The following is a 26,726-nucleotide window of genomic DNA, read 5'->3' as shown; positions in this document are numbered from 1 at the left end:
CGCCAATTTTGTTGGCCAATTGGAGATTTGCTTTCGAAGCCACCGTCCAATTGCTTCCATCGCCAGAGCATTCGTCGGATACCACCGGTGCTTTTCCATCTCTGACGGATTTCAAACCCTGCCCGTTTGACAACAACTTCATCGGGACTTCCATCTCCACTATGGTTCCATTGCTTCGGAGTGGCACAATCGCCGAGTTCAACTCCTCCTTTGTCCTCGGATTTGACACATTGCCCTGATACGGGATGCAGCATTATGTATGATATTGGTGCTTTAGAATTTGGATCCGCAAGAAAAGAGCTTTAGTTTCAAATTCTAACCAAAGAAATATATAAAGGTTTGATTTGTTATAATGCACGGTTAGATTGAGAAGCAACAAATTAACCTTGATTCACTCTCTTGATAAGTGGAAGCATTTGTTTAAGTGACGGGGGTACTATCTTTAGTCCAAGAGTGGTCCATAACACCAAAACTTTCACTCAGGATCTTCATTACACCGTCTGTACATATAACTTCCTTGGAACGCCCACAAGCCCCAATCAATATCCTTCCCGGCAATTCGAGCCAAAAAGCAGCTCATGAACCGATTCTCAGCCTCGTTGCCCCCCGAACAAAGAAAAATAGATTAAAGAAATTAGAGAGAGTGAGTTTGCCATTGTGGGAAGGTAGAAGTGACAAGTACTGGTTTTGACGTAACAAAGCCAAAAACATAAACAATTGAAGTTTGAGGTGATAATATTATTGAAAAGTGAACTTGGCTTTTATAGCCTTACAAATAACCCTACATAGAAACGTTTCTATCCACAAATCTTCGAAATGGAAACAAATCTGGTAAACAAATCTGATAAATATTTAAACTAAATTCCTAAAAATACTCTTAACTCTTTTTCATCTAATCAAATTCTTCTCACCATTTCTCCCGTGAACTTATTCTTCTTTGTCAAGAATTAGTTCAAGTCAGAAAAACTCTGCACGCTAAGTTCTTCACGCAACTTCCGAAATGCTTTCTTATGTGTTTGGAACGTCCGTGTAGAACTGAATTTTTGGATAGCTTAATAGTTGAAGTATTACACACATTAGCTTTGTTCCTTCTATTTGAGAGTGACCAATCTCTTTGAGTATATCCTCCTCATCCAAACATCTTGACATGCACAAGAACTAGCAGCAACGAACTCAGCTTCTCTGGTTCATAAGTGACTATAGGCTGCTTACGAGAAAACCAAGCTACTGCTCCTCCACTAATCACAAGCACATGGCCTGAAGTACTCTTGCTTTCTTCCATGTCTCCGGCACAGTCACTACCAGTCGATCCAGTCAAATCACCGACTCCTCCTTTTTTATAAAATACACCATAATCTACCGTACCTTTCAAGTACCTTAAAACAGTTTTACCTGCTGCAAAATGTTGTTGTGTTGGACATGCCATAAAACGACTAATCAAACTTACAGCAAGCATGAGATCAAGACGAGTAGTTGTGAGATACATCAGACTTCCCACTATTTGTTTATACAAAGTTACATATACTTTTGCACCATTTTCATCTTTGCCAATTTTCTTTCCTGGAACAGTGGGATTACAAACAGAATTGTAATTCTCTATGCCAAGTCGATTTAAAACTTCAACAGCCTACTTTCTTTGACATGTGAAAATACCATCTAATCTTTGTATTACCTCTATTCCAAGAAAAAATTTCATCTGACCTAAGTCAGTCATATCAAACTCTTTCTTCAAGGAACGTTTAAACTCGTCCAATAGTTCTTCATCTGGTCTCCAGTAAATAAAAAATCATCAACGTAAATGCTTACGATAAGAATTTTACCTCCCTTCCTCTTGATGAAGAGTGTTTGCTCACTGGAACTGCTTTTGAATCCTTCCTTGATGAAGTAGGATTCTATTCGACCAAACCAGGTTCTAGGTGCTTGTTTTAATCCGTAGAGAGCCTTTTGGAGTTTGTACACCATCTCCTCACTTCCCTTTTTCTCATAGCCTTCACCGGAATCTGTTAACCATACAGGTGGATGTCGATTTCTCCCCTCCCTTACTGTCAAATCTGGTGCGACGGTTACTGGAAAAATTGTTTTCAGCAACTTGTTCAATTGTTTCAGCAACCGATTCAGTCGTTTCTTCCGTGATTTTTCTTTCTCCGTTTTCAGCAACTGGTTCAATTGTTTCAGCAACCGGTTCAGTCGTTTCCTCTGTTATTCCTCCTCCTTCCGCTGTGTTCTTATCTATTTCAATGTTTTCCCCCAGTCTAATTTTTCCGTTGCTCTCCATTTACCCATTTTTTGAAATGGAGTTCCGATGTTGCTTGCCTTTCATACATGCCTCACAGGTGGGGTTTGGAGCCCCAATTTGCGGAAGGCCTTTCACCTTGTTTTTGTGTTTCAAGGTGCACAAGCCTTTGTAGCCGAGATGACCATATCGATGGTGCCAAAGTGTTGACTGGTCCGTATTTGAAACTTGGAGGCATCTTTCTTCATTTGTTGTGGTAGATGGTTCAGCACCCAAAATAAACTGCCGATTTGCGATCATAATTGACTCTGCTATTTTTCCTTTTTGTGGATGATAAATGCTACATACACCATCTTCAAACAGCACTGCTACTCCTTTTTTCTTGTAGTTGTCCAACGCTCAAGAGATTATTTTTTAGTTCAGGTACCCAATACACATTACTAATAGTGCAACGAACCCCATGCAAAGTTAATTTCACTGCACCCTTTCCCATAACTTTCCTACCTGTATTATTTCCAAGTTTTTCAATGTGGGAAAATGTCTTGTCTAAGCTGGAAAACATACCTTCACTTGCACACATATGGTTTGAGCAACCCGAATCTAAGAACCAAGCATCACTCCTTTTTGCTTCATGTCTTAACATATGAGCCATTAACAGCATTTCATCCTCTTCTTCCAGCTCTGCATAATTCAATTCCTTATTCATCTTTGAACATTCATAATTAAAATGAGCTAAGTCATGACACCTATAACATTCAACCATTGCTTTGTTGAAAGTTGATCTTCCTCTTCCGCGTCCTCTGCCCCTGTAAGTTCCTCTTCCTCCATTACTTATTTTCGTTCGTCCTTCGACTTTCAGAACTTGCTCCTCTCCATTAATGCTGGATCTGTTAGTTTATTCAATCTTGTATTAACCGTAATTCATTCGTATTTGTTGTTTGTATTTTAAATTATGTCAGTTTTAGTATTTGTGGATAAGATCAAGGGAAGTTATTAGCAGTTATTAATGTGTGGCTGAGATTGTAAGAAGTTAGTTTTTCTTTCTGTCTATATATGTACTGTGTAACAAGTTGAATAAAATAAGTAACTTGGTTTTGTTTATTTTCTAAGTATTGTCTCTCTTAGAGAATAACGTTATTGTGCAAAAATCACTTCCTCGTATGTGTGTTTTCTGTCATTTGGTATCAGAGCACTGGTTACATGCCAAAGATCTGTTGGTGTTAATATAACACATGCGGAAGCATTTTGGATCTTAGGCACTTTTAGAACATCAATTATTGTAAATAACTAGCATGTTCATAAGTATTAAAACTTAATGGGTTTAAATACTAACCTTTTGTAGTTCAAACTCCTTTTGCCTCACGAACCGGTTTCGAACCACCACTAGTGTCTTCTCCACTATCCTCCGGCCTTAGAACGGGATTGTGGAATCCGGTGAGTGACTAAACTTGGGAGGGATTTTGTATATGTGAAAGAGAGTGTTTGTTTCAAGGTTTTTTCATCAAGATGAAGAATTTTATTTTCAAGTATCATGATCACTCTATTTAAAGAGTCAAGTTTGCATGTTCATGCAAACTTGAGATCACCAAATTTTGACACTTAAAATTCCACTCAAATGTTTGGGATTATGTGGCAAGCATGCATGTTTGAGTTAACCAAATTTTGACACTCAAAATTCCACTAAAACTTGTGGGGTTTATTTGGCAAACATGCAAGTTTGGTTAAACCAAATTTTGACACCTCAAAATTCCACTAACATGGAATTTTTCCATTAGATGAAAGTCAACATTTTGACTTTCTTCATTTTAATTCAACAATTAATTTGAATAATGAATTTCAAATTAAAGTAACATTAAATGATTAATTAAACTATTTAATTAATATTTAATATTAATTCAAATGTCAATCCCGATCAATTCCGACACATAATTGATTAAGATATTTAAATCTTATTTAAATATCTCATATTCTCTCTTTTCGTTTAATTCGTAAATAAAACAAAATTGCGGTTAAATATATCGTATATATGTAACGCATATTCCCTAATTTGAATTCGAACACTTCGAACTCACTCGTCACAGTGTTCTATGGTTTAGTCCGATATGAGCTAGCAGAGGGACCTAATGGACCTATAGATCATGGGCTCCAACGATCCAAGATTAACCGATTAAACTCATTAACCTGGTTAACCAACATTCGTTAACTACTAGGACACTCCACTATAGCCTAGTAGTTGCACTCCCCTCACTATAGATATATTTCTGTCCATCTGATATAACCATGATTAGTAAGTCGATCCTTCACAGGTTGTTCGTAACTAGAGCTGGGTCAATTTACCGTTTTACCCCTGAAGTTACTTCTTGTTCCTTATGTCTCACTGATCCTCTAATGAACAATTGGTTTGTGGTCCAACCAGTAAACCGAATCCCTCTCAGGCCAATGAGAGGGTGGGGCCCCTTGTTCAAGACCTGGATTCAGTGCTTAAGGGAACTACCTTTCTTCTATCCCTAAAAGTGGGTAGGAGTGAATTCCGTCTTGCACCCCACGTCCCCAGCCATTCACCCAGTCTTACCCCTGAAATGGGAGGCCTGTTGAGTCGGCGAACTAAAGCCACTCTCACCCATGCAAATCTAAGGATAATTCCGAATAAACAGGAGTTCATGGTTAGCTCAGGATTAAAACCGAGTTACCTAGGTTATCGAATGAAAAGAAAATCAGTCTCAACAGTAAACGACTTTATAAAGTGAGAGTGGTTTTCTTCATGGTCCGATCTTATGCAATACTCATTGCATAGGACGCCCCCACTCACATGTCTTCACATGCACAATTTAGTGATCACATTGTTTATATCATATACAAAAGTGGGCCGCATCCATAGTGTCCCGAGAATAAGGTACTCAGCCTTATCCTTATACTATAGATCATTTTGACTATATACTTGAACTTGATCCACTCTTATGTCTCTACATATAGTTCAAGTAATCATACTATAGCCAGAGTGTTCTTAGTTTATTGGATTTAGATTAATGATCGTAAAGTTCACTTTATTCAATAACAATTTTTACTGAATAAACATCAATAATAACTTTATTGAAAATAGAATATATCTTTGTTTACAAACTATGAGTTTTAGGACATAAAACCCAACAAACTCCCACTTGGACTAAAACTCTAGTGTGGTTTTATAACGTTGAGTAGAGAGAAATACAATAAACTTGGGCATCACATACTCATGCCTTTTCTCCCACTTGCCCTAGATTACATAACTCGTAGTCCTAGACTCACTAGGTGCCCTTCAAATACTTTAGCCGTGAGGGGCTTTGTAAATGGATCAGCAATGTTGTGTTCTGAAGCTATCTGTGTGACGATCACATCTCCTCGTTGCACAATCTCCCTTATGAGATGATATTTGCGCTCAATATGTTTTCCTCGCTTATGGCTTCTTGGTTCTTTTGAATTTGCAACTGCTCCACTATTATCACAATAAAGAGTGACGGGAAGATGCATATTTGGAACGACTTCCAAATCAGTTAAGAACTTCCTAAGCCATACAGATTCTTTCGCTGCTTCACAAGCAGCAACATACTCAGCTTCCATGGTGGAATCAGCAATGCAACCTTGCTTTATGCTTCTCCATATTATTGCTCCTCCGTTCAGAGTGAAGACAGATCCTGATGTCGATTTCCTCGAATCTACATCGGTCTGAAAATCTGAGTCAGTGTACCCTGTAAGGATCAGATCCTTAGCACCGTACCTTAGCATATAGTCCCTCGTTCTCCTAAGATACTTGAGGATATTCTTAACGGCAGTCCAATGAGCACGTCCCGGATTGGACTGATATCTGCTGACAATTCCCACAGCATAGCATATGTCGGGTCGGGTACATAGCATGGCATACATCAGACTACCGACTGCTGATGCATAGGGAATGTGTTTCATATCCTCAACTTCTTGAGGTGTCTTAGGACTTTGTTCCTTCGACAAATGAACTCCATGCCTGAAAGGTAATAATCCTTTGTTGGAGTCCTGCATCTTATATCGAATCAACATTTTGTCGATGTACGATGCTTGAGACAATGCTAGTGTTTTGTTCTTGCGATTCCGAACAATTTGGATTCCAAGAACAAACTGAGCCTCTCCCAAATCTTTCATTTGGAATTGTGTCGCCAGCCAATGCTTAATGTCAGTCAGAATTCCCACATCATTTCCAATGAGTAGGATATCGTCAACGTACAACACCAGGAAAGCTACTGTAGAGTTGACTATCCTTTTATAAACACAAGGTTCGTCAACATTCTGTTTAAAGCCATAAGATTTGATCGCAGTATCAAACTTTATGTTCCAGGATCGAGATGCTTGCTTCAACCCATAAATGGATCTTTTAAGCTTGCAAACCCTTTGCTCGTGATCCTGTTCAATGAACCCCTCTGGTTGAGCCATATAGATACTCTCTTCAAGATCGCCGTTTAGAAAAGCTGTCTTAACATCCATTTGCCAAATTTCATAATCATAAAATGTGGCAATAGACAAGAGTATTCTAATTGATTTAAGCATAGCAACAGGTGAGAAGGTTTCTTCATAGTCCACCCCCTCTCTTTGGGTATAACCCTTTGCTACTAGTCGTGCTTTAAAGGTCTGTACCTTACCGGTTTGGTCTCGTTTCCTCTTATAGATCCATTTGCAACCAATAGGTTTTACCCCATCTGGTTGATCTACAAGTTCCCAGACTGAATTGAAGTACATTGACTCCATTTCAAGATTCATGGCTTTAATCCACTGATCTCTATCTACATCATTCATTGCCTGTTTATAGGACAATGGATCCTCAATGCCATCATCAGGTATGATGACTTGAGTTTCTATCAACCCCAAGTAACGATCGGGTTGAGTTATAACCCTCCCACTACGTCGAGGCATTCTCAACTTTTGAGAAGGATGTGATTGACCAGAAGTGTCAGCTCCATCAACAACTCTGGTTGAAGGACCAGCTTGATCAACAACTCTTGTTGTTTTATCAGTAGCTTCTTTAGAAATCTCACTTAATACTAGTTTGCTACGAGGTTGATGATTTCTTACGTGGTCTTCCTCTAAGAATGTAGCGTTCGTTGATACAAACACTCTATTTTCTTGAGGATCATAAAACAAACCACCTTTCGTCTCTTTGGGGTATCCTACAAATAGACATAATTTTGAACGACGTTCTAATTTCTTGGGATTTTGCAACAACACATGTGCTGGACATCCCCAAATTCTGAAGTGACGTAAACTACCTTTACGCCCTTTCCATAACTCATAAGGTGTTTCTGAAACACTTTTAGTAGGAACCATGTTCAAAATGTATGTAGCAGTCTCCACTGCATATCCCCAAAACGGATCGGGTAATTGAGCGAAACTCATCATAGACCGAACCATGTCTAATAGAGTTCTATTTCTCCTTTCTGATACACCATTTTGTTGAGGCATACCAGGGGCTGAGAGTTGAGACCTTATTCCATGTTCTATCATATAGTCCTGAAATCTTAAATCCATGTACTCTCCTCCTCGATCTGATCGAAGTGTTTTAATAGTTTTACCTAATAGATTCTCAACCTCAGTCTTATACTCTCTGAATTTTTCAAGAGCTTCGGACTTGTGATGCATTAGGTAAAGATAGCCATACCTTGAATAATCATCAATAAAACTGATGAAATATTCATACCCTCCTCGTGCTTTGACATTCATTGGACCACAGAGATCTGTATGCACGAGTTCTAAGGTTTCTTTGGCTCTATAACCTTTTTCGCAAAATGATCGTTTAGTCATTTTACCCTCAAGACAAGACTCACATGGAGGTAAAGAATTGTCTTCTAACTTATTTAGAAGTCCTCTTTTAACCAATCTCTCAATCCTATTGAGATTAATGTGGCCTAGTCTTAAGTGCCAAAGATAGGTATTAGGAGAAATCTTTTGTCGTTTATTTTGAGTTTCAGCTGTTTTAAACATCTCAGTATTTAAAATAGCTTTTGTTTTGCTCGGTTTTAACATATATAAGTTGTTTTCTAGTTTTGCAGAACAAATATGAATACCTCTTTTGCAAATGAACACTTCATTGATTTCAAAAGATACTTTATACAACTGTTCTAATAAACAAGAGATGGATATTAGATTTCTTTTCATTCCAGGAACAAAAAGTACATTATCTAATATAATGAATCTATCTCCAAAAAACAACTTTAAATTTCCTACTGATCTTGCTGAGATAACCTCTCCTGTTCCAACCCTGAGTGTTATCTCGCCATCCGCAAGCATTCTCCAGGAGCTAGTTTCCTGGTAAAAAGAACAAATATGATTAGTCGCCCCTGAATCTAGTATCCAAGTTGAGTTGTCATACTCTACTAAACACATTTCTACAACGAGTAAATCATATTTACCTTGTTGTGTCTTTTCGGCTTTCTTCTCTGCAAGGTATTTTGGGCAGTTTCTCTTCCAGTGCCCGTTTTCGTTGCAATGGAAACATTTTCCTTTATCTGCTTTTTGAACCTTGTTCTTGCGGTTAGTAGGAATCTTATTTTTCCCTTTTCCCTTCTTCTTCATAAAAACACTTTTAGAAGTTGAAGGTCCAGACTTATTTTTGGAGGACGATCCTCGTTGTAATTTCTTGGAGATAGCAACATTTGCTTCTCCTGTTTGTCCCTTGTTTGTTAAGAGGGACTGATAAGTCTGTAGCTCATTGAGAAGAGCAGTCAAGTTATATTCTATTTTGTTCATAACCACATTGGTGCGGAACTGGAAGAAGCTCTTCGGAAGAGACATCATGATAAAACTGACTTGACTCTTCTCATCAATGACAGCTTCATTTTCTTCTGCCACATTGAAATGGACCATCATGTCCAGGACATGTTCTCTAACTGAGGTCCCTTCTTTCATACGGCAGTTGTAAATGTATTTTATGGCTTCATGTCTAAGGGAGAAGGACGGTTGTCCAAACATCCCTTTTAGAGATTCCATAATCTCTTTAGCAGTACCCATAACATCGTGTTTCTTAGCCAAAACATCAGATATGCTGGCTAGAATGTACACTCGGGCTTTGTCATTTGCCTTTATCCATCTGTCATATGCATCCCGAGCTATTCGATTTGCATTTGAGTTTGGGTTTGGAGGACACTCCTCAGTTAAAACAAACTTTAAATCATCAATGACCAGTATTGTGTTTAGGTTTGATTTCCAAGTTGAGTAGTTGTCGCCGTTTAATTTCTCAGAAGCGAGTAATTGTACTATTGAGTTTGTCATGCTGTGATATAAAGAAAATTCTATTAGTGATTTGACTTAATCCTGTTTAATCCAATCAGTTTTAGCAAATGTAATAATGTACCCAAATCATTATTAATTTGCAACGATACTTTAGTGAGTTAGAGCAACTGCTACCGAGGGGCAGTCAATCACTCATTCACTAAACCAAGACATTCTTGACTTAAACACTAATTCCAAAATAACTCTTGTTCCTATAGTGTTTTAGTTATCGCTATTTTGGTCAAGAATATACTAACTCTTAGTAATTCTTCGCAAGTGTGACCCACCAATTTTAGACCTCAGAAATCGGTCCCAACAACGCTATCGAATGAAAAAGCCAAAGTTGGGAATGGACCTAAGAAATCCTATCTATTTCTAGAGTTTGCGTTGTTCCGACTCCCATGTTACGACCCTCCGAATGGGTAGTTGCTCTAGGACAACATGCAGGCGGAACATGGGAATCTCACGGTGCAACCTAGTGGTGGAGACCATAGGACGTGTTGACTTCCTTCTCCCACTTACTATAAATACTTTCTCAATTCACCTTGTTATTGACTCATGCAAATACCTTCCGAATGGAGGACGCTCCCAGGGCGACACGAGGCCGAGCATGAATCTCACTGTGTGAATTTTACAGAGAGCGTGAAGAGAAAACGATGTATCTTATACACCTTTTTTCTCCCACTAAGTATTTTAGATGGTTGGGTATACTCATTACTTAAGTATATTCCGGCTAATTAAATATAACTTAAGTCTATTCGATTTTTCTAAATCTTACATCACTTAAGCATGCTCATAAAACTGGGCTAACTAAGCTCAAGTACTGGTCCGATCTCCAGGTAGTAGGTGTTCCGTAAACCGTCAACTTAAGTACCTTCAGCCTTAGACAAGATCGTGCCAGGTGAGCTTTCTCGTAACCGCAATTTTATAAGACATCGACCCTTTTTAACTGTTAAAATTGATCGTGCTCGGTTCTTAACCCTTAGTGAGCATGCACTTATCTTTATTATAGATTTTAACGTCTACCTTATTTTATGACGTTGAAAATAACCTATAACATGGTTTATATAACAGTTTATATAATCATCCATTCCATGGAATAATATAACAATTTATATCTATCACTCATGGAACCCTAAGACATGCATACTATACATTATAACACTTATAACATACTTGGAATGCATGAAACATGCTTAGCCTATGGTGGGATTTTAAATCTATATGACATACTTTATGCATATACATTTTCTATTTAATTAAAACATACATTCATAATGCATAATTAATTAAACACACTAAAGTGGGTTGGTTTTGGCATTTTAAAGCAAGCAATTAACTAAATTATTACATTAATAATTAAAAATAACTTGAGCCGCTCCCGAGGATCACGAACTGGACAAACCAACCCTTAAAAATGTTCAATCGGTCCCCAACGACAGAAAAAACACCCGAACCGCCTCTTCCATCTTCTTCGGTTCAGCTTGCTTATCTCTTCCATTTTCGATCAATTACAACATAAAATGGACTCTAATGACTCCATAAAAATTACAGACCTTTCTTCATTCATTAAAGCCCATACACCTTAGGCTTATTACAATAATTGTATCAAATGGAAGCATAAAAAAAATGCCAAAACCAAAACCATCCACTTTAGCAACCACAAATTTGATGCATGAAATGGTACCCACCATGATCAAATTAATGTAAATAAAGTGCCTAAACCTTGCTCTGATACCAATTGTTGGTGTTAATATAACACATGCGGAAGCATTTTGGATCTTAGGCACTTTTAGAACATCAATTATTGTAAATAACTAGCATGTTCATAAGTATTAAAACTTAATGGGTTTAAATACTAACCTTTTGTAGTTCAAACTCCTTTTGCCTCACGAACCGGTTTCGAACCACCACTAGTGTCTTCTCCACTATCCTCCGGCCTTAGAACGGGATTGTGGAATCCGGTGAGTGACTAAACTTGGGAGGGATTTTGTATATGTGAAAGAGAGTGTTTGTTTCAAGGTTTTTTCATCAAGATGAAGAATTTTATTTTCAAGTATCATGATCACTCTATTTAAAGAGTCAAGTTTGCATGTTCATGCAAACTTGAGATCACCAAATTTTGACACTTAAAATTCCACTCAAATGTTTGGGATTATGTGGCAAGCATGCATGTTTGAGTTAACCAAATTTTGACACTCAAAATTCCACTAAAACTTGTGGGGTTTATTTGGCAAACATGCAAGTTTGGTTAAACCAAATTTTGACACCTCAAAATTCCACTAACATGGAATTTTTCCATTAGATGAAAGTCAACATTTTGACTTTCTTCATTTTAATTCAACAATTAATTTGAATAATGAATTTCAAATTAAAGTAACATTAAATGATTAATTAAACTATTTAATTAATATTTAATATTAATTCAAATGTCAATCCCGATCAATTCCGACACATAATTGATTAAGATATTTAAATCTTATTTAAATATCTCATATTCTCTCTTTTCGTTTAATTCGTAAATAAAACAAAATTGCGGTTAAATATATCGTATATATGTAACGCATATTCCCTAATTTGAATTCGAACACTTCGAACTCACTCGTCACAGTGTTCTATGGTTTAGTCCGATATGAGCTAGCAGAGGGACCTAATGGACCTATAGATCATGGGCTCCAACGATCCAAGATTAACCGATTAAACTCATTAACCTGGTTAACCAACATTCGTTAACTACTAGGACACTCCACTATAGCCTAGTAGTTGCACTCCCCTCACTATAGATATATTTCTGTCCATCTGATATAACCATGATTAGTAAGTCGATCCTTCACAGGTTGTTCGTAACTAGAGCTGGGTCAATTTACCGTTTTACCCCTGAAGTTACTTCTTGTTCCTTATGTCTCACTGATCCTCTAATGAACAATTGGTTTGTGGTCCAACCAGTAAACCGAATCCCTCTCAGGCCAATGAGAGGGTGGGGCCCCTTGTTCAAGACCTGGATTCAGTGCTTAAGGGAACTACCTTTCTTCTATCCCTAAAAGTGGGTAGGAGTGAATTCCGTCTTGCACCCCACGTCCCCAGCCATTCACCCAGTCTTACCCCTGAAATGGGAGGCCTGTTGAGTCGGCGAACTAAAGCCACTCTCACCCATGCAAATCTAAGGATAATTCCGAATAAACAGGAGTTCATGGTTAGCTCAGGATTAAAACCGAGTTACCTAGGTTATCGAATGAAAAGAAAATCAGTCTCAACAGTAAACGACTTTATAAAGTGAGAGTGGTTTTCTTCATGGTCCGATCTTATGCAATACTCATTGCATAGGACGCCCCCACTCACATGTCTTCACATGCACAATTTAGTGATCACATTGTTTATATCATATACAAAAGTGGGCCGCATCCATAGTGTCCCGAGAATAAGGTACTCAGCCTTATCCTTATACTATAGATCATTTTGACTATATACTTGAACTTGATCCACTCTTATGTCTCTACATATAGTTCAAGTAATCATACTATAGCCAGAGTGTTCTTAGTTTATTGGATTTAGATTAATGATCGTAAAGTTCACTTTATTCAATAACAATTTTTACTGAATAAACATCAATAATAACTTTATTGAAAATAGAATATATCTTTGTTTACAAACTATGAGTTTTAGGACATAAAACCCAACAAGATCATGCCGAGAAATAATAACAACAATGGAGAGAGAGGAGAGTCGTCGAAGTCTGCAACAAAGGAAGGTCTGGTATCACTCCAATGCCCGACGTTATCGAGAACCAACAACTCAGCATGGGCTATGAAGATGAAGGTCTATTTGCGTGCTCAAGGGGTGTGGGACGCAATCCAATCAACTGAGTCTCTGGATAGTCTTGATGAAAGGAAGGATCAAATGGCCTTAGCAGCTATCTATCAAGCAATCCCTGAGGAGATGTTGTTTCCGTTAGCAGAGAAAGAGACAGCAAAAGAAGCATGGCAGACGTTAAAAACTATTCATGTGGGTGCTGAACGTGTAAAGGAGGCAAAGATCCAAACTCTGAAGATTGAGTTCGAAGTTATGAATATGAAGGAGTCCGAGACTATAGATGATTATGCAGCAAGATTGACATGAGTTGTTAATAAAATACGTACTTTTGGAGACAACTTCGAAGAGGCATGCTTGGTGAAAAAATTTCTCCGCTCAGTACCTTCTAAGTTTCTTCATATCGCATCGGCAATAGAGCAATTTGTCGATTTAAATGTGATGACCATGGAGGAAGTCATCGGCCGTCTTAAAGCATACGAGGAACGGATCGGTGGCAACAAAGAGAATGCTGAGCATGTCTTATTTACAAAAGGAGAATGGAAAGCAAAAGAATCGAAAGGCAAAGGTGAAAGTTCAACTTTCAAGAAAAAACGTAGCGACAATGGAGGCCATAGCCGAGGGCGAGGTCGCAGTGGTCGCTGGAGAGGGAGAGGTCATGGACGTGGAAACGACTCGTTACATCAAGAGAAGAAGAGTGACAAGAGCAAGGTAAAATGCTACAATTGTCAAGGCCTAGGCCACTATGCCGCAGAATGTCGGAAGGTGAAATGTTATAATTGTCAAAAGATTGGCCATTATGCATCCCACTGTAGATCGAAGAAAAGGGAGGATCAGGCGCACTTGACTGAGATGCAAGGTGATGAGGATGAGCCAGTCTTACTTATAGCACAGGTTTGTGAAGTCCGAACTCTCGGTTCACCAGAGTTGACGGAGATGGCTCTTTATGAAGAGAAGGTTGTCCCGGAAGAAATTGACAAGAAAAACAACACTTGGTTCCTAGATACGGGAGCCAGCAATCATATGACTGGTTGTCGAAGTTGGTTCTCGGAATTGAACGAGTCAGTGACCGGCACGGTGAAGTTCGGAGACCGATCACTTGTAGAGATAAAAGGACGTGGAGACGTGATGCTGCAATGTGAAAATGGAGATCACTGTATCCTTTCCGATGTATAATTCATTCCTAAACTTAAAAGTAACATTATAAGTTTAGGACAATTGGATGAACAGGGCTGTAAAGTTGAGATCGAACATGGTTTACTTGTCATTTTCGCAAAGGCAAAGGAGTTCTTGGCAAAAGTGAAGCGGTCACGAAATAGGCTATATACAATTAGCCTAAAAACAACGAAACCAACATGTCTACTTGGTAAGTTGTCTGAAGATTCTTGGTTGTGGCATGCTAGATATGGGCATTTGAATTTTGAGGCTTTAGGAAACCTGTCTACGAAACAAATGGTGAAAGGAATTCCGCACGTTGAAAGGATCGAACAAGTTTGTGATAGTTGTGTAATCACTAAACAACGAAGAACACCATTCCCACAACAAGCGAATTTTCGAGCCGTTAGTGTTCTACAATTGGTGCATGGCGATTTGTGTGGTCCAATTACTCCAACAACTCATGGAGGTAATAAATTCTTTTTGCTGTTGGTAGATGATTTTAGTAGATATATGTGGATTGAATTGCTCAAAAATAAATCTGATGCATTCTTGGGATCCAAACGTGTTTAAAATAAAATTGAAGCTGAATCCGGAAAGAAATTGCAAGCGCTTAGAACTGATAGAGGTGGAGAATTTACAAGTATTGAGTTCAAAGAATATTGTGAGAGCAGTGGGATTAAAAGATATTTAACAGAACCCTATTCTCCGCAACAAAATGGTGTGGTTGAACGACGAAACCAAACGGTTATTGCAATGGTGCGAAGCATGTTGAAGTGCAAAAATTTGCCGATGCATTTCTGGGCAGAGGCAGTGAAGACAGCTGTCTAAATCCTCAATAGATCCCCAACGAAGAGTGTAATTGAAGCAACTCCTCATGAGAAATGGAGAGGAAGAAAGCCTAATGTAGAGCATTTTAGAGTGTTCAAAAGCCTGGCGTATGGAAGAAATACAACACCAAATTTAACCAAATTACAAGACCGAAGTGTGCCAATGATTTTCGTGGGATATGAAGCAGGTTCAAAAGCTTATCGTTTGTATGATCCTAAAGCGAAAAGACTTCATATCAGCCGAGACGTCAAGTTTCTAGAAGAAGAAGAATATAAATGGGATGTGCAACAATTGGAAGAAAATAAGAAGGAAGGTGGTAAATTCGCTGTTCATTATGATCCTCAGGTCTATGTGAAGGACGAGGACATTTTAGAAGAGCGGGGAGAATCATCAGGGACTCTATTGGGAGACGATTCATCACCAGCAAATGATTTATCAATAGGAGACGATTCATACGTCTCATCTAGTCCAAGAAAATTTCGATCGTTAAGAGAAATTTACTCTGATTCTATTGAGTTGAATGAAGAAGCTGGGATGTGTTTTCTTTCACTTGAGGAGCCAAATTCATATATGGAAGCAAGAGATAATGAAAAATGGCAGCAAGCAATGCTAGAAGATTTGTCTGTTATTGAAAAAAATGGCACGTGAGAGTTCGCAAAACTACCAAAGGGACATCGAGCAATCGGGTTGAAATGGGTATATAAGTTGAATAGAAATTCGAATGGGGAGATCGTGAGGTATAAAGCCCGTTTAGTCGCAAAGGGTTTTGTCGAGAAATATGGAGTGGATTTTGATGAGGTATTTGCACCTGTTGCAAGGCTTGAAACAGTGCGAGTCTTGATTGCTATAGCAGCGCAGGAGAGTTGGGAGATTCATCATATGGATGTCAAGTCAGCGTTTCTTAATGGTGAGTTGAAGGAAGAGGTTTATGTAGAACTACCAGAAGAATTTGCTGTGGAAGGTCGAGAAGGGAATGTTTTACGACTTAGGAAAGCATTGTATGGCTTACGTCAAGCACCTCGTGCCTGGAATGCAAAACTGGATAATTTCTTAAAGTCTCTTGGATTTCAAAAGTGTCCTTTAGAGCATGCTGTGTATACACGTTGGAAAGAAAATAAAATTCAGATAGTTGGAGTTTATGTTGATGATTTAATTATTGTCGGGTCGAGCAAGGATGATATTTTGAGCTTCAACCAACAAATGAAGAAGTTGTTTGAAATGAGTGATTTAGGATTCCTGCCTTATTATTTGGGAATAGAAGTTAAACAAGACTTCGATGGAATCAGGTAATCTCAGTCGAGTTATGCGGCAAAGCTTTTGGCAAAACTTGGAATGATGGATTGTAATCCGTGTCATGTTTTCCTATGGAGCCGAGAACAAAGCTAAGCAAAGCGAGTAATTGTCGATCTGTGGATTCCACTCTTTACAAGAGTATTATCGGAAGTCTTCATTATTTAGTGAACACACGACCTGACTTATCATATTCCGTTGGAGTTATGAGTCGTTATATGGAAGCTCCGACCATGGTTCATATGGAAGCTGTGAAGCAAATACTCAGGTACGTGAAAGGAACCATTGATATTGGATGTCATTATGTTAAGGCAAAGCAAGTAGAAAATCGATTAATCGGATATAGTGATAGTGATCTTGCTGGAGATATAGATGATCGAAAGAGCACTACGGGGACATTGTTTTTCTTATATGGCAATCCAATCACATGGACTTCAAAGAAACAAAAGATGGTGGCACTTTCATCCTTTGAAGCGGAGTATATTGCGGCGACGTCAGCTGCTTGTCAAGGAATGTGGTTAGGACGTTTACTGAAGGAATTGCATGGGAAGGAAGTAAATCCAGTTCGTTTAAATATCGATAACAAGTCTGCTATAGCATTAGCGAAAAAACCAGTTCATCATGATCGCAGCAAACATATAGACATGAGGTTCCATTTCATTCGTGAATGTGTGCAAAAAGGAGATTGAACTGGATCATGTAAAAACTGAGGATTAATTGGCTGATATACTTACGAAGCCAATAGGACGACAAAAATTTGTGGAGCTTCGAGAAAGAATTGGTTTGAAGAATGTAAGAATGTGAAGATCGAAATACAAGATTAAGGGGATGATTTGTTAGTTTATTTAATCTTGTATTAACCGTAATTCATTTGTATTTGCTTTTTGTATTTTAAATTATGTCAGTTTTAGTATTTGTGGATAAGATCAAGGGAAGTTATTAGCAGTTATTAATGTGTGGCTAAGATTGTAAGAAGTTAGTTTTTCTCTCTGTCTGTATATATACTGTGTAACAAGTTGAATAAAATAAGTAAGTTGGTTTTGTTTATTTTCTAAGTATTGTCTCTCTTAGAGAATTACGTTATTGTGCAAAACTCACTTCCTCGTACGTGTGTTTTCTGTCAGGATCTTCGCAATTTTTGTTCATGCACCACTAATGAACTTTGTAATTCATCAATGGACATGTTATCAGTATCTTTGGATTCCTCCATGGATACTACAACATACTTAAATTTTTCAGTCAGGGTACGCATAATTTTTTCTACAATTTTCTTGTCTGGCATATCTTCTCCACTGCTTCTCATCTTGTTGGAGGTTATCATCACTCTTACAAAATAATCTTTGATGCTTTTATCATTCTTCATCTCTAGGATCTCAAATGCTCTCCTTAATGCATTAAGAAGAGATTTCTTCACTTTTTGGTTTCCACAAAATTTTCGTTTCATTGAGTCCCAAACAATCTTGGCTGTGCGACGATCCAAGATTTGCTCAAAGACAGCTCGATAAATTGCCTGGAAGAGGTAATGCTTTACTTGGTGATCTTTGAGTCTAGCATCATCAAGGTGGCCCTTTTGTGCCTCAGTCAACATTGTTCCTTCCTCTTGACCTGAGAAACCAATCTCCGCCACACTCCATAGACCTTTTGCTCTGAGCAAATATTCCATCAGCTCACTCCATCACTAAAATGATCAAAGTGACCATCGAAGTGAGGGATCTTCGTTAAAACTTTGTCTTCACTCATACTCTCTCTATTTGATCACTAAAAAATTGGGGCTATGATACCAATTGCTAGGTTTTGACACAACTAAGCCAGAAACATAAACAATTGAAGCGGGAAGTGATAATATTATTGAATATTGAACTTGGCTTTCGTAGTCTCACAAATAACCCTAAATAGAAACTAACCACAAATCTTGGAAACAAAAATCTTGTAAACAAATTTGGTAAACAAATCAAATATTTAAACTAACCCCATAAAAATACTCTAACTCTTCTTTGATCTAATCAAATTCTTCGAACATGAAGTGGTACGAAGGTTGTGTTTATAGGGAGTAGAAAGAGAGGGGCGAAGGGTTGTTTTAAGAGTATTGTTTGTTATTTAGTTTAATTATTTGTCATATAGTTAATATTTCTATTGTTATTTGTAAAGTTGTAAAAGCCAGGTTGAGTATTCAATAATATCATAACTTGACACTACGATTGTTTAGGTTTTCCTGAGTTATTACTAAGTCAAAATCTAACGCTTAATTGGGTTTTCATCTAATTTTCTTAATAATCATTTAAAACTCACCGTTCTTCCTTCTCAGACGGTGGCATACTCGTTGTGGCTAGTGTCTTCGTGCGGAATCCTAATGTCGCATCGTTCAAATACTCAAAAGCCACGATGGTGATTTACTACCACGGCGAGGTGATCGGAGAAGGGGAGACGCCGGCGGATTGACGAAGGCAAAGGACACGATGACGATGAATGTGACGGTGGAGACCGAGGCGGAGGAAATGGATGAGGGTCTGAGTTTGATGGAGGATTTGAAGTCGGGAGGTTTGAATATCAGTAGCCACACGGAAATGCCAGGAAGGGTCAAAATAATTGGATTCATCAAGAAAAGGATTGAGGTTAAAATGAACTACTCATCTACTTTCAATACTAAAACCCAAATGACTCAAAGGGAAGATTGTGACAAGCATGTACAAAATTTCTGATTAATGAAGAATTATGGGAGGAATTTGAAACCAAATGGCTACTAAGTTTGTAGTGTTTAATTACGAGGAGTATTAAAAATTTTAATTATGGTACGTAGGTTGTTTATACATTTTTTGGATTATATCACTTTTTACTTTGCTTATGTAACTATATTTGTACGTTGGATCAAGAGTGAATTTGTTTGACCATGAGTGAGTGTGACTCCCAAACCTTTGTAACGACTCATGTCTAGGATTTGACATGGTCAGGTTACCTACTCTTTGTTTCTAAGAGTGAAAGCTATTCTCGCGAACTAACTCGAGTTCTTCCGGCATGTCTTTTCCATATTCACATGCATCCTAGAAAAATTCTCCACAGGTTACGTGCATCATAGAATTGCTCCATGCAAAACATACCTAACCATGAAGTTCTTATAATTGAGCTATCGAAAAGGAAAATGAACCTTATTGGTATATGGAGTGACTATCCATGTTCTAAAGTATTTCTTGGCTATCATATCCTCAGGATACCTCTCGTTTGGAAGTGGTTTGGGTTCAGTCATGTACCCCTCATTTGCTCGGGTGTCACATACCTACCAACTTTCACATTAGTTCGTTTTGAAACCACATCATACTGGGAGAGATACTGCCCTAATACAATTTGTAACGGCTCATGTCCAAGATTTAGAGCCATTAGGTATCGAATCTGCATTACAAATCTTGATCTATCCTAGACATGACGCGTTACAATTTTGGTCGACCCTAAAAGCTTGATCAAACATTTTAGAATGATCCACTAATCCAAAACCAGTTCGGTGTAATGGCTCGTCCCTTCAAAAGTTGGCCTGAGTTTAATGACGTGACTTTTTAACCCACCATCAAGAAAAAAGAAAGAGAATTTGTTTGAAAAAAAAAGGTCAGATGGGCAATTTATTTTTTTATCAGTGGGGACATAAAATTATAGACCTCATTTTTTCTCCTTCCACACAATCAAATTCAAAAGGTGACATTTTCCAAGCGTGGGCATGGAGGCTCATAATATAAGTTCTTACCAAACTACACATCGAATAGCAAAACTACACGTCGAATTGTTTACGGTCAAAAAGACAAAGCAATCTGAATTTATTTATTGTATGCTTTGGACCTTCTAAATATGCGACATAAAAATTCAATGTTCAGAATATTCTACTTTCTCTCCTAGAATATATATATATATATATATATATATATATATATATAAATTAATAAATGCATAGTATTGTATGAAAAGTGTATAAATAAAATATTTTCAATAATTTGATTACATTTTTTAAAATTAGATAATTAAGATGTTAACTATTCTATTTTTATTAAAATAATTTTATGTATTTGTGAATTATTAGGTGGAAAAATGTCCCCAACTCAAAAAATGTAGTAGGGGTATTATATAAGAACTTATCATAAACGTAGTTAGCTACTATTTTAATTTTTAATTTGAGACTGGAACAAGCTTCGAGTTTTATTTAAGAAAAAGGGGCCATAATGTTAAAATATTGGTTCTGTGGGCAAGATATGTATGAACGTTGCTAGCTTTGTTAGAAATATTTGCTTATTACTCAACAAATTATCAAAGTTAGAAACACAATTTATTAACAAAGCAACTGAATTAAGAAAAAAATGGAAGGAGTTTCACCGTTACATCGATCTTTGATCTTTTGAACAAATTTCAACCTATTAATGAGATATATAAGTAACCTTTGGGCTATGCTTCTCTCACCCCGATTCATAAAAGAGAAGAAAAAATGGGAAGAGCTTTTCAAGTTGTTCTTTTTCTAGCATTGTTTGTGTTTTTATCTCATTCTGTTTATTCTTTACCGTTGTCAACAAAAGGAAGGTGGATCGTTGATTCGACAACAGGGCGTCGAGTGAAGCTTGTGTGCGTGAATTGGCCTTCCCACACACAGAGCATGCTAATAGAAGGTCTCAACCACAGGCCATTAAAAGAGCTGGCAGATGAGGCAATCAAGTTGAGGTTTAATTGTGTACGACTCACGTATGCAACTCAAATGTTCACTCGTTATGCAAATAGGACAGTTGAAGAGAATTTTGACCTCCTCGATTTAGAGCAAGCAAAAGCCGGATTGGCTCAATATAATCCTTTTGTGTTGAACAAGACTATTGCTGAAGCCTATGAAGCTGTTGTTGATGTGCTTGGAGAGAGTGGTTTAATGGTGATTGCCGACAACCATATGAGTCAGCCAAGATGGTGTTGCTCTCTTGACGATGGCAATGGATTTTTTGGAGACCGCTATTTTGACCCTCAAGAATGGCTACAAGGTCTTAGCTTAGTTGCTCAACGCTTTTCCAAGAAATCAACGGTACGTACAAATTAAGGAAAATTCTCACACTCTTGAAACTAAATTCTCACATTCTTTTGTTATGACATTTAGGTGGTTGGAATGAGCCTACGAAACGAGATACGAGGAACCAATGAAAATGCAAATGATTGGAACAATTATGTTACTCAAGGAGTAACAACAATCCACAACATTAACCCAAATGTTTTGGTGATTGTTTCGGGCCTAAATTTTGATAATGATCTTCGATGCTTAAAAGAGAAGCCCTTGAATGTAAGCACCTTAGACAACAAGTTGGTTTTTGAGGTGCACTTGTATTCGTTCAGTGGAGATCAAGAGAGTAAATTTATAAACCAGCCACTAAATAATATTTGTGCAAATATTATCGATGGCTTTGTAGACCATGCTGAATTTGTTAGAGAAGGACCAAACCCATTTCCTTTGTTTGTCAGCGAATATGGGTACGATCAGAGAGAGGTTAACGATGCAGAAAATCGGTTCATGAGTTGCTTCACAGCTCATCTTGCACAAGAAGATTTAGATTGGGCATTATGGACTTGGCAAGGTAGCTATTATTACAGGGAAGGTCAAGCAGGGCCGGCAGAAACTTTTGGAGTTCTCGACTCCAATTGGACTCAAATTAAAAATCCTAACTTTGTCCAGAAGTTTCAACTATTGCAGACTATGTTGCAAGGTAAGTATAAATATATTAACGATTTTGAATATATGGATCTATAACAAGTGTATAAGACATTTTTTTACGGTGCACAGATCCAAATTCCAATGCATCGTTCTCGTATGTTATATATCATCCACAAAGTGGCCAATGCATCCAAGTCTCAAATGACAACAAAGATATTTTCATGGGTAATTGCTCCATCTCAAGTCGATGGACTCATGACAATGATAGCACTCCAATTAGGATGTCAAGCACTGGTTTATGCTTAAAGACAAGCGGAGAAGGCCTTATGCCATCTCTCTCAACGGATTGCTTCGGCCCTCAGAGTTCTTGGAGAGCCATTTCAAACACTAAGCTTCATTTGGCCACCGTAACTCAAGATGGGAAGAGTCTTTGCTTGCAGGTTGAAAGCTCTAATTCTTCAAATATTGTGACAAACTCATGTATTTGCACTGATGGTGCTCCAAATTGCCTCCAAGACACCCAAAGTCAATGGTTTGAACTGGTTGAAACCAACACGTTGTGAGTTGCTTATGTATTGGGAAGAATAAATATATGACATGTCCGACTTTGAATTGGCCCCTATTTTATCTCTAATTCTATTCATGCTCGTGCTTGACTATAACCGATTTTATTTATCGTACAAACATATATGAAAAATAATACCAACAATAATGATCGTATAAAAGATTGGACATATAATAAATAATAGAAAAATAATTATTGACCATTTAACTGCGAATTTAAGCATAAAATCGACAACCCTAATATGACTCCGTCATTTTCAAAACTTTCATGCCAACCCTAAATTCAAATTCCAACAACTACTAGTATATTGGACCAAATTCTAAATTTCTATTTTAAACTAATTAATAGACTAAGCAACATTTGTTGGAACAAGTTTGAACCATTGGGGTTGAGGATCATCGGTGCAACTTCCCTCGTCTCTAAAGCAAATGCATTTCTTCACAACAACTATAGTATCAGATTCCTTCTCCAAACAAAAATTGTCTTCGCCAATTTTGTTGGCCAATTGGAGATTTGCTTTCGAAGCCACCGTCCAATTGCTTCCATCGCCAGAGCATTCGTCGGATACCACCGGTGCTTTTCCATCTCTGACGGATTTCAAACCCTGCCCGTTTGACAACAACTTCATCGGGACTTCCATCTCCACTATGGTTCCATTGCTTCGGAGTGGCACAATCGCCGAGTTCAACTCCTCCTTTGTCCTCGGATTTGACACATTGCCCTGATACGGGATGCAGCATTATGTATGATATTGGTGCTTTAGAATTTGGATCCGCAAGAAAAGAGCTTTAGTTTCAAATTCTAACTAAAGAAATATATAAAGGTTTGATTTGTTATAATGCACGGTTAGATTGAGAAGCAACAAATTAACCTTGATTCACTCTCTTGATAAGTGGAAGCATTTGTTTAAGTGACGGGGGTACTATCTTTAGTCCAAGAGTGATCCATAACACCAAAACTTTCACTCAGGATCTTCATTACACCGTCTGTACATATAACTTCCTTGGAACGCCCACAAGCCCCAATCAATATCCTTCCCGGCAATTCGAGCCTAAAAGCAGCTCATGAACCGATTCTCAGCCTCGTTGCCCCCCGAACAAAGAAAAATAGATTAGAGAAATTAGAGAGAGTGAGTTTGCCATTGTGGGAAGGTAGAAGTGACAAGTACTGGTTTTGACGTAACAAAGCCAAAAACATAAACAATTGAAGTTTGAGGTGATAATATTATTGAAAAGTGAACTTGGCTTTTATAGCCTTACAAATAACCCTACATAGAAACGTTTCTATCCACAAATCTTGGAAATGGAAACAAATCTGGTAAACAAATCTGAGAAATATTTAAACTAAATTCCTAAAAATACTCTTAACTCTTTTTCATCTAATCAAATTCTTCTGACCATTTCTCCCGTGAACTTATTCTTCTTTGTCAAGAATTAGTTCAAGTCAGAAAAACTCTGCACGCTAAGTTCTTCACGCAACTTCCGAAATGCTTTCTTATGTGTTTGGAACGTCCGTGTAGAACTGAATTTTTGGATAGCTTAATAGTTGAAGTATTACACACATTAGCTTTGTTCCTTCTATTTTAGAGTGACCAATCTCTTTGAGTATATCCTCCTCATCCAAACATCTTGACATGCACAAGAACTAGCAGCAACGAACTCAGCTTCTCTGGTTCATAAGTGACTATAGGCTGCTTACGAGAAAACCAAGCTACTGCTCCTCCACTAATCACAAGCACATGGCCTGAAGTACTCTTGCTTTCTTCCATGTCTCCGGCACAGTCACTACCAGTCGATCCAGTCAAATCACCGACTCCTCCTTTTTTATAAAATACACCATAATCTACCGTACCTTTCAAGTACCTTAAAACAGTTTTACCTGCTGCAAAATGTTGTTGTGTTGGACATGCCATAAAACGACTAATCAAACTTACAGCAAGCATGAGATCAAGACGAGTAGTTGTGAGATACATCAGACTTCCCACTATTTGTTTATACAAAGTTACATATACTTTTGCACCATTTTCATCTTTGCCAATTTTCTTTCCTGGAACAGTGGGATTACAAACAGAATTGTAATTCTCTATGCCAAGTCGATTTAAAACTTCAACAGCCTACTTTCTTTGACATGTGAAAATACCATCTAATCTTTGTATTACCTCTATTCCAAGAAAAAATTTCATCTGACCTAAGTCAGTCATATCAAACTCTTTCTTCAAGGAACGTTTAAACTCGTCCAATAGTTCTTCATCTGGTCTCCAGTAAATAAAAAATCATCAACGTAAATGCTTACGATAAGAATTTTACCTCCCTTCCTCTTGATGAAGAGTGTTTGCTCACTGGAACTGCTTTTGAATCCTTCCTTGATGAAGTAGGATTCTATTCGACCAAACCAGGTTCTAGGTGCTTGTTTTAATCCGTAGAGAGCCTTTTGGAGTTTGTACACCATCTCCTCACTTCCCTTTTTCTCATAGCCTTCACCGGAATCTGTTAACCATACAGGTGGATGTCGATTTCTCCCCTCCCTTACTGTCAAATCTGGTGCGACGGTTACTGGAAAAATTGTTTTCAGCAACTTGTTCAATTGTTTCAGCAACCGATTCAGTCGTTTCTTCCGTGATTTTTCTTTCTCCGTTTTCAGCAACTGGTTCAATTGTTTCAGCAACCGGTTCAGTCGTTTCCTCTGTTATTCCTCCTCCTTCCGCTGTGTTCTTATCTATTTCAATGTTTTCCCCCAGTCTAATTTTTCCGTTGCTCTCCATTTACCCATTTTTTGAAATGGAGTTCCGATGTTGCTTGCCTTTCATACATGCCTCACAGGTGGGGTTTGGAGCCCCAATTTGCGGAAGGCCTTTCACCTTGTTTTTGTGTTTCAAGGTGCACAAGCCTTTGTAGCCGAGATGACCATATCGATGGTGCCAAAGTGTTGACTGGTCCGTATTTGAAACTTGGAGGCATCTTTCTTCATTTGTTGTGGTAGATGGTTCAGCACCCAAAATAAACTGCCGATTTGCGATCATAATTGACTCTGCTATTTTTCCTTTTTGTGGATGATAAATGCTACATACACCATCTTCAAACAGCACTGCTACTCCTTTTTTCTTGTAGTTGTCCAACGCTCAAGAGATTATTTTTTAGTTCAGGTACCCAATACACATTACTAATAGTGCAACGAACCCCATGCAAAGTTAATTTCACTGCACCCTTTCCCATAACTTTCCTACCTGTATTATTTCCAAGTTTTTCAATGTGGGAAAATGTCTTGTCTAAGCTGGAAAACATACCTTCACTTGCACACATATGGTTTGAGCAACCCGAATCTAAGAACCAAGCATCACTCCTTTTTGCTTCATGTCTTAACATATGAGCCATTAACAGCATTTCATCCTCTTCTTCCAGCTCTGCATAATTCAATTCCTTATTCATCTTTGAACATTCATAATTAAAATGAGCTAAGTCATGACACCTATAACATTCAACCATTGCTTTGTTGAAAGTTGATCTTCCTCTTCCGCGTCCTCTGCCCCTGTAAGTTCCTCTTCCTCCATTACTTATTTTCGTTCGTCCTTCGACTTTCAGAACTTGCTCCTCTCCATTAATGCTGGATCTGTTAGTTTATTCAATCTTGTATTAACCGTAATTCATTCGTATTTGTTGTTTGTATTTTAAATTATGTCAGTTTTAGTATTTGTGGATAAGATCAAGGGAAGTTATTAGCAGTTATTAATGTGTGGCTGAGATTGTAAGAAGTTAGTTTTTCTTTCTGTCTATATATGTACTGTGTAACAAGTTGAATAAAATAAGTAACTTGGTTTTGTTTATTTTCTAAGTATTGTCTCTCTTAGAGAATAACGTTATTGTGCAAAAATCACTTCCTCGTATGTGTGTTTTCTGTCATTTGGTATCAGAGCACTGGTTACA

General features: G+C 37.8%; 2 protein-coding genes and 1 pseudogene across 2 annotated transcripts; 2 read left to right on the top strand and 1 right to left on the bottom strand.

The window, feature by feature from the left end:
- Window positions 1-16,659: 16,659 nt before the first annotated feature.
- On the top strand, window positions 16,660-17,274 carry LOC147792397 (secreted RxLR effector protein 161 pseudogene; annotated as a pseudogene).
- Window positions 17,275-17,705: 431 nt separating this feature from the next.
- LOC147792396 (uncharacterized) lies at window positions 17,706-18,248 on the bottom strand. The gene has a single exon (XM_087124469.1). It carries the CDS (start codon window positions 18,246-18,248, stop codon window positions 17,706-17,708), a length of 543 nt encoding a protein of 180 aa, XP_086980595.1.
- Window positions 18,249-21,044: 2,796 nt separating this feature from the next.
- LOC147792395 (glycosyl hydrolase 5 family protein-like) lies at window positions 21,045-22,804 on the top strand. The gene is made up of 3 exons (XM_087124560.1): window positions 21,045-21,620; window positions 21,693-22,293; window positions 22,371-22,804. Exons 1-3 carry the CDS (start codon window positions 21,045-21,047, stop codon window positions 22,802-22,804), a joined length of 1,611 nt encoding a protein of 536 aa, XP_086980686.1.
- Window positions 22,805-26,726: the final 3,922 nt, after the last annotated feature.

This window comes from Cucurbita pepo, chromosome 6 (assembly GCF_057944985.1).
Source record: "Cucurbita pepo subsp. pepo isolate OVF chromosome 6, ASM5794498v1, whole genome shotgun sequence".
NCBI lineage: Eukaryota > Viridiplantae > Streptophyta > Magnoliopsida > Cucurbitales > Cucurbitaceae > Cucurbita > Cucurbita pepo.
Note: the sequence above shows the minus strand (reverse complement) of the source record. Positions and strands in the feature narration are given on the sequence as shown.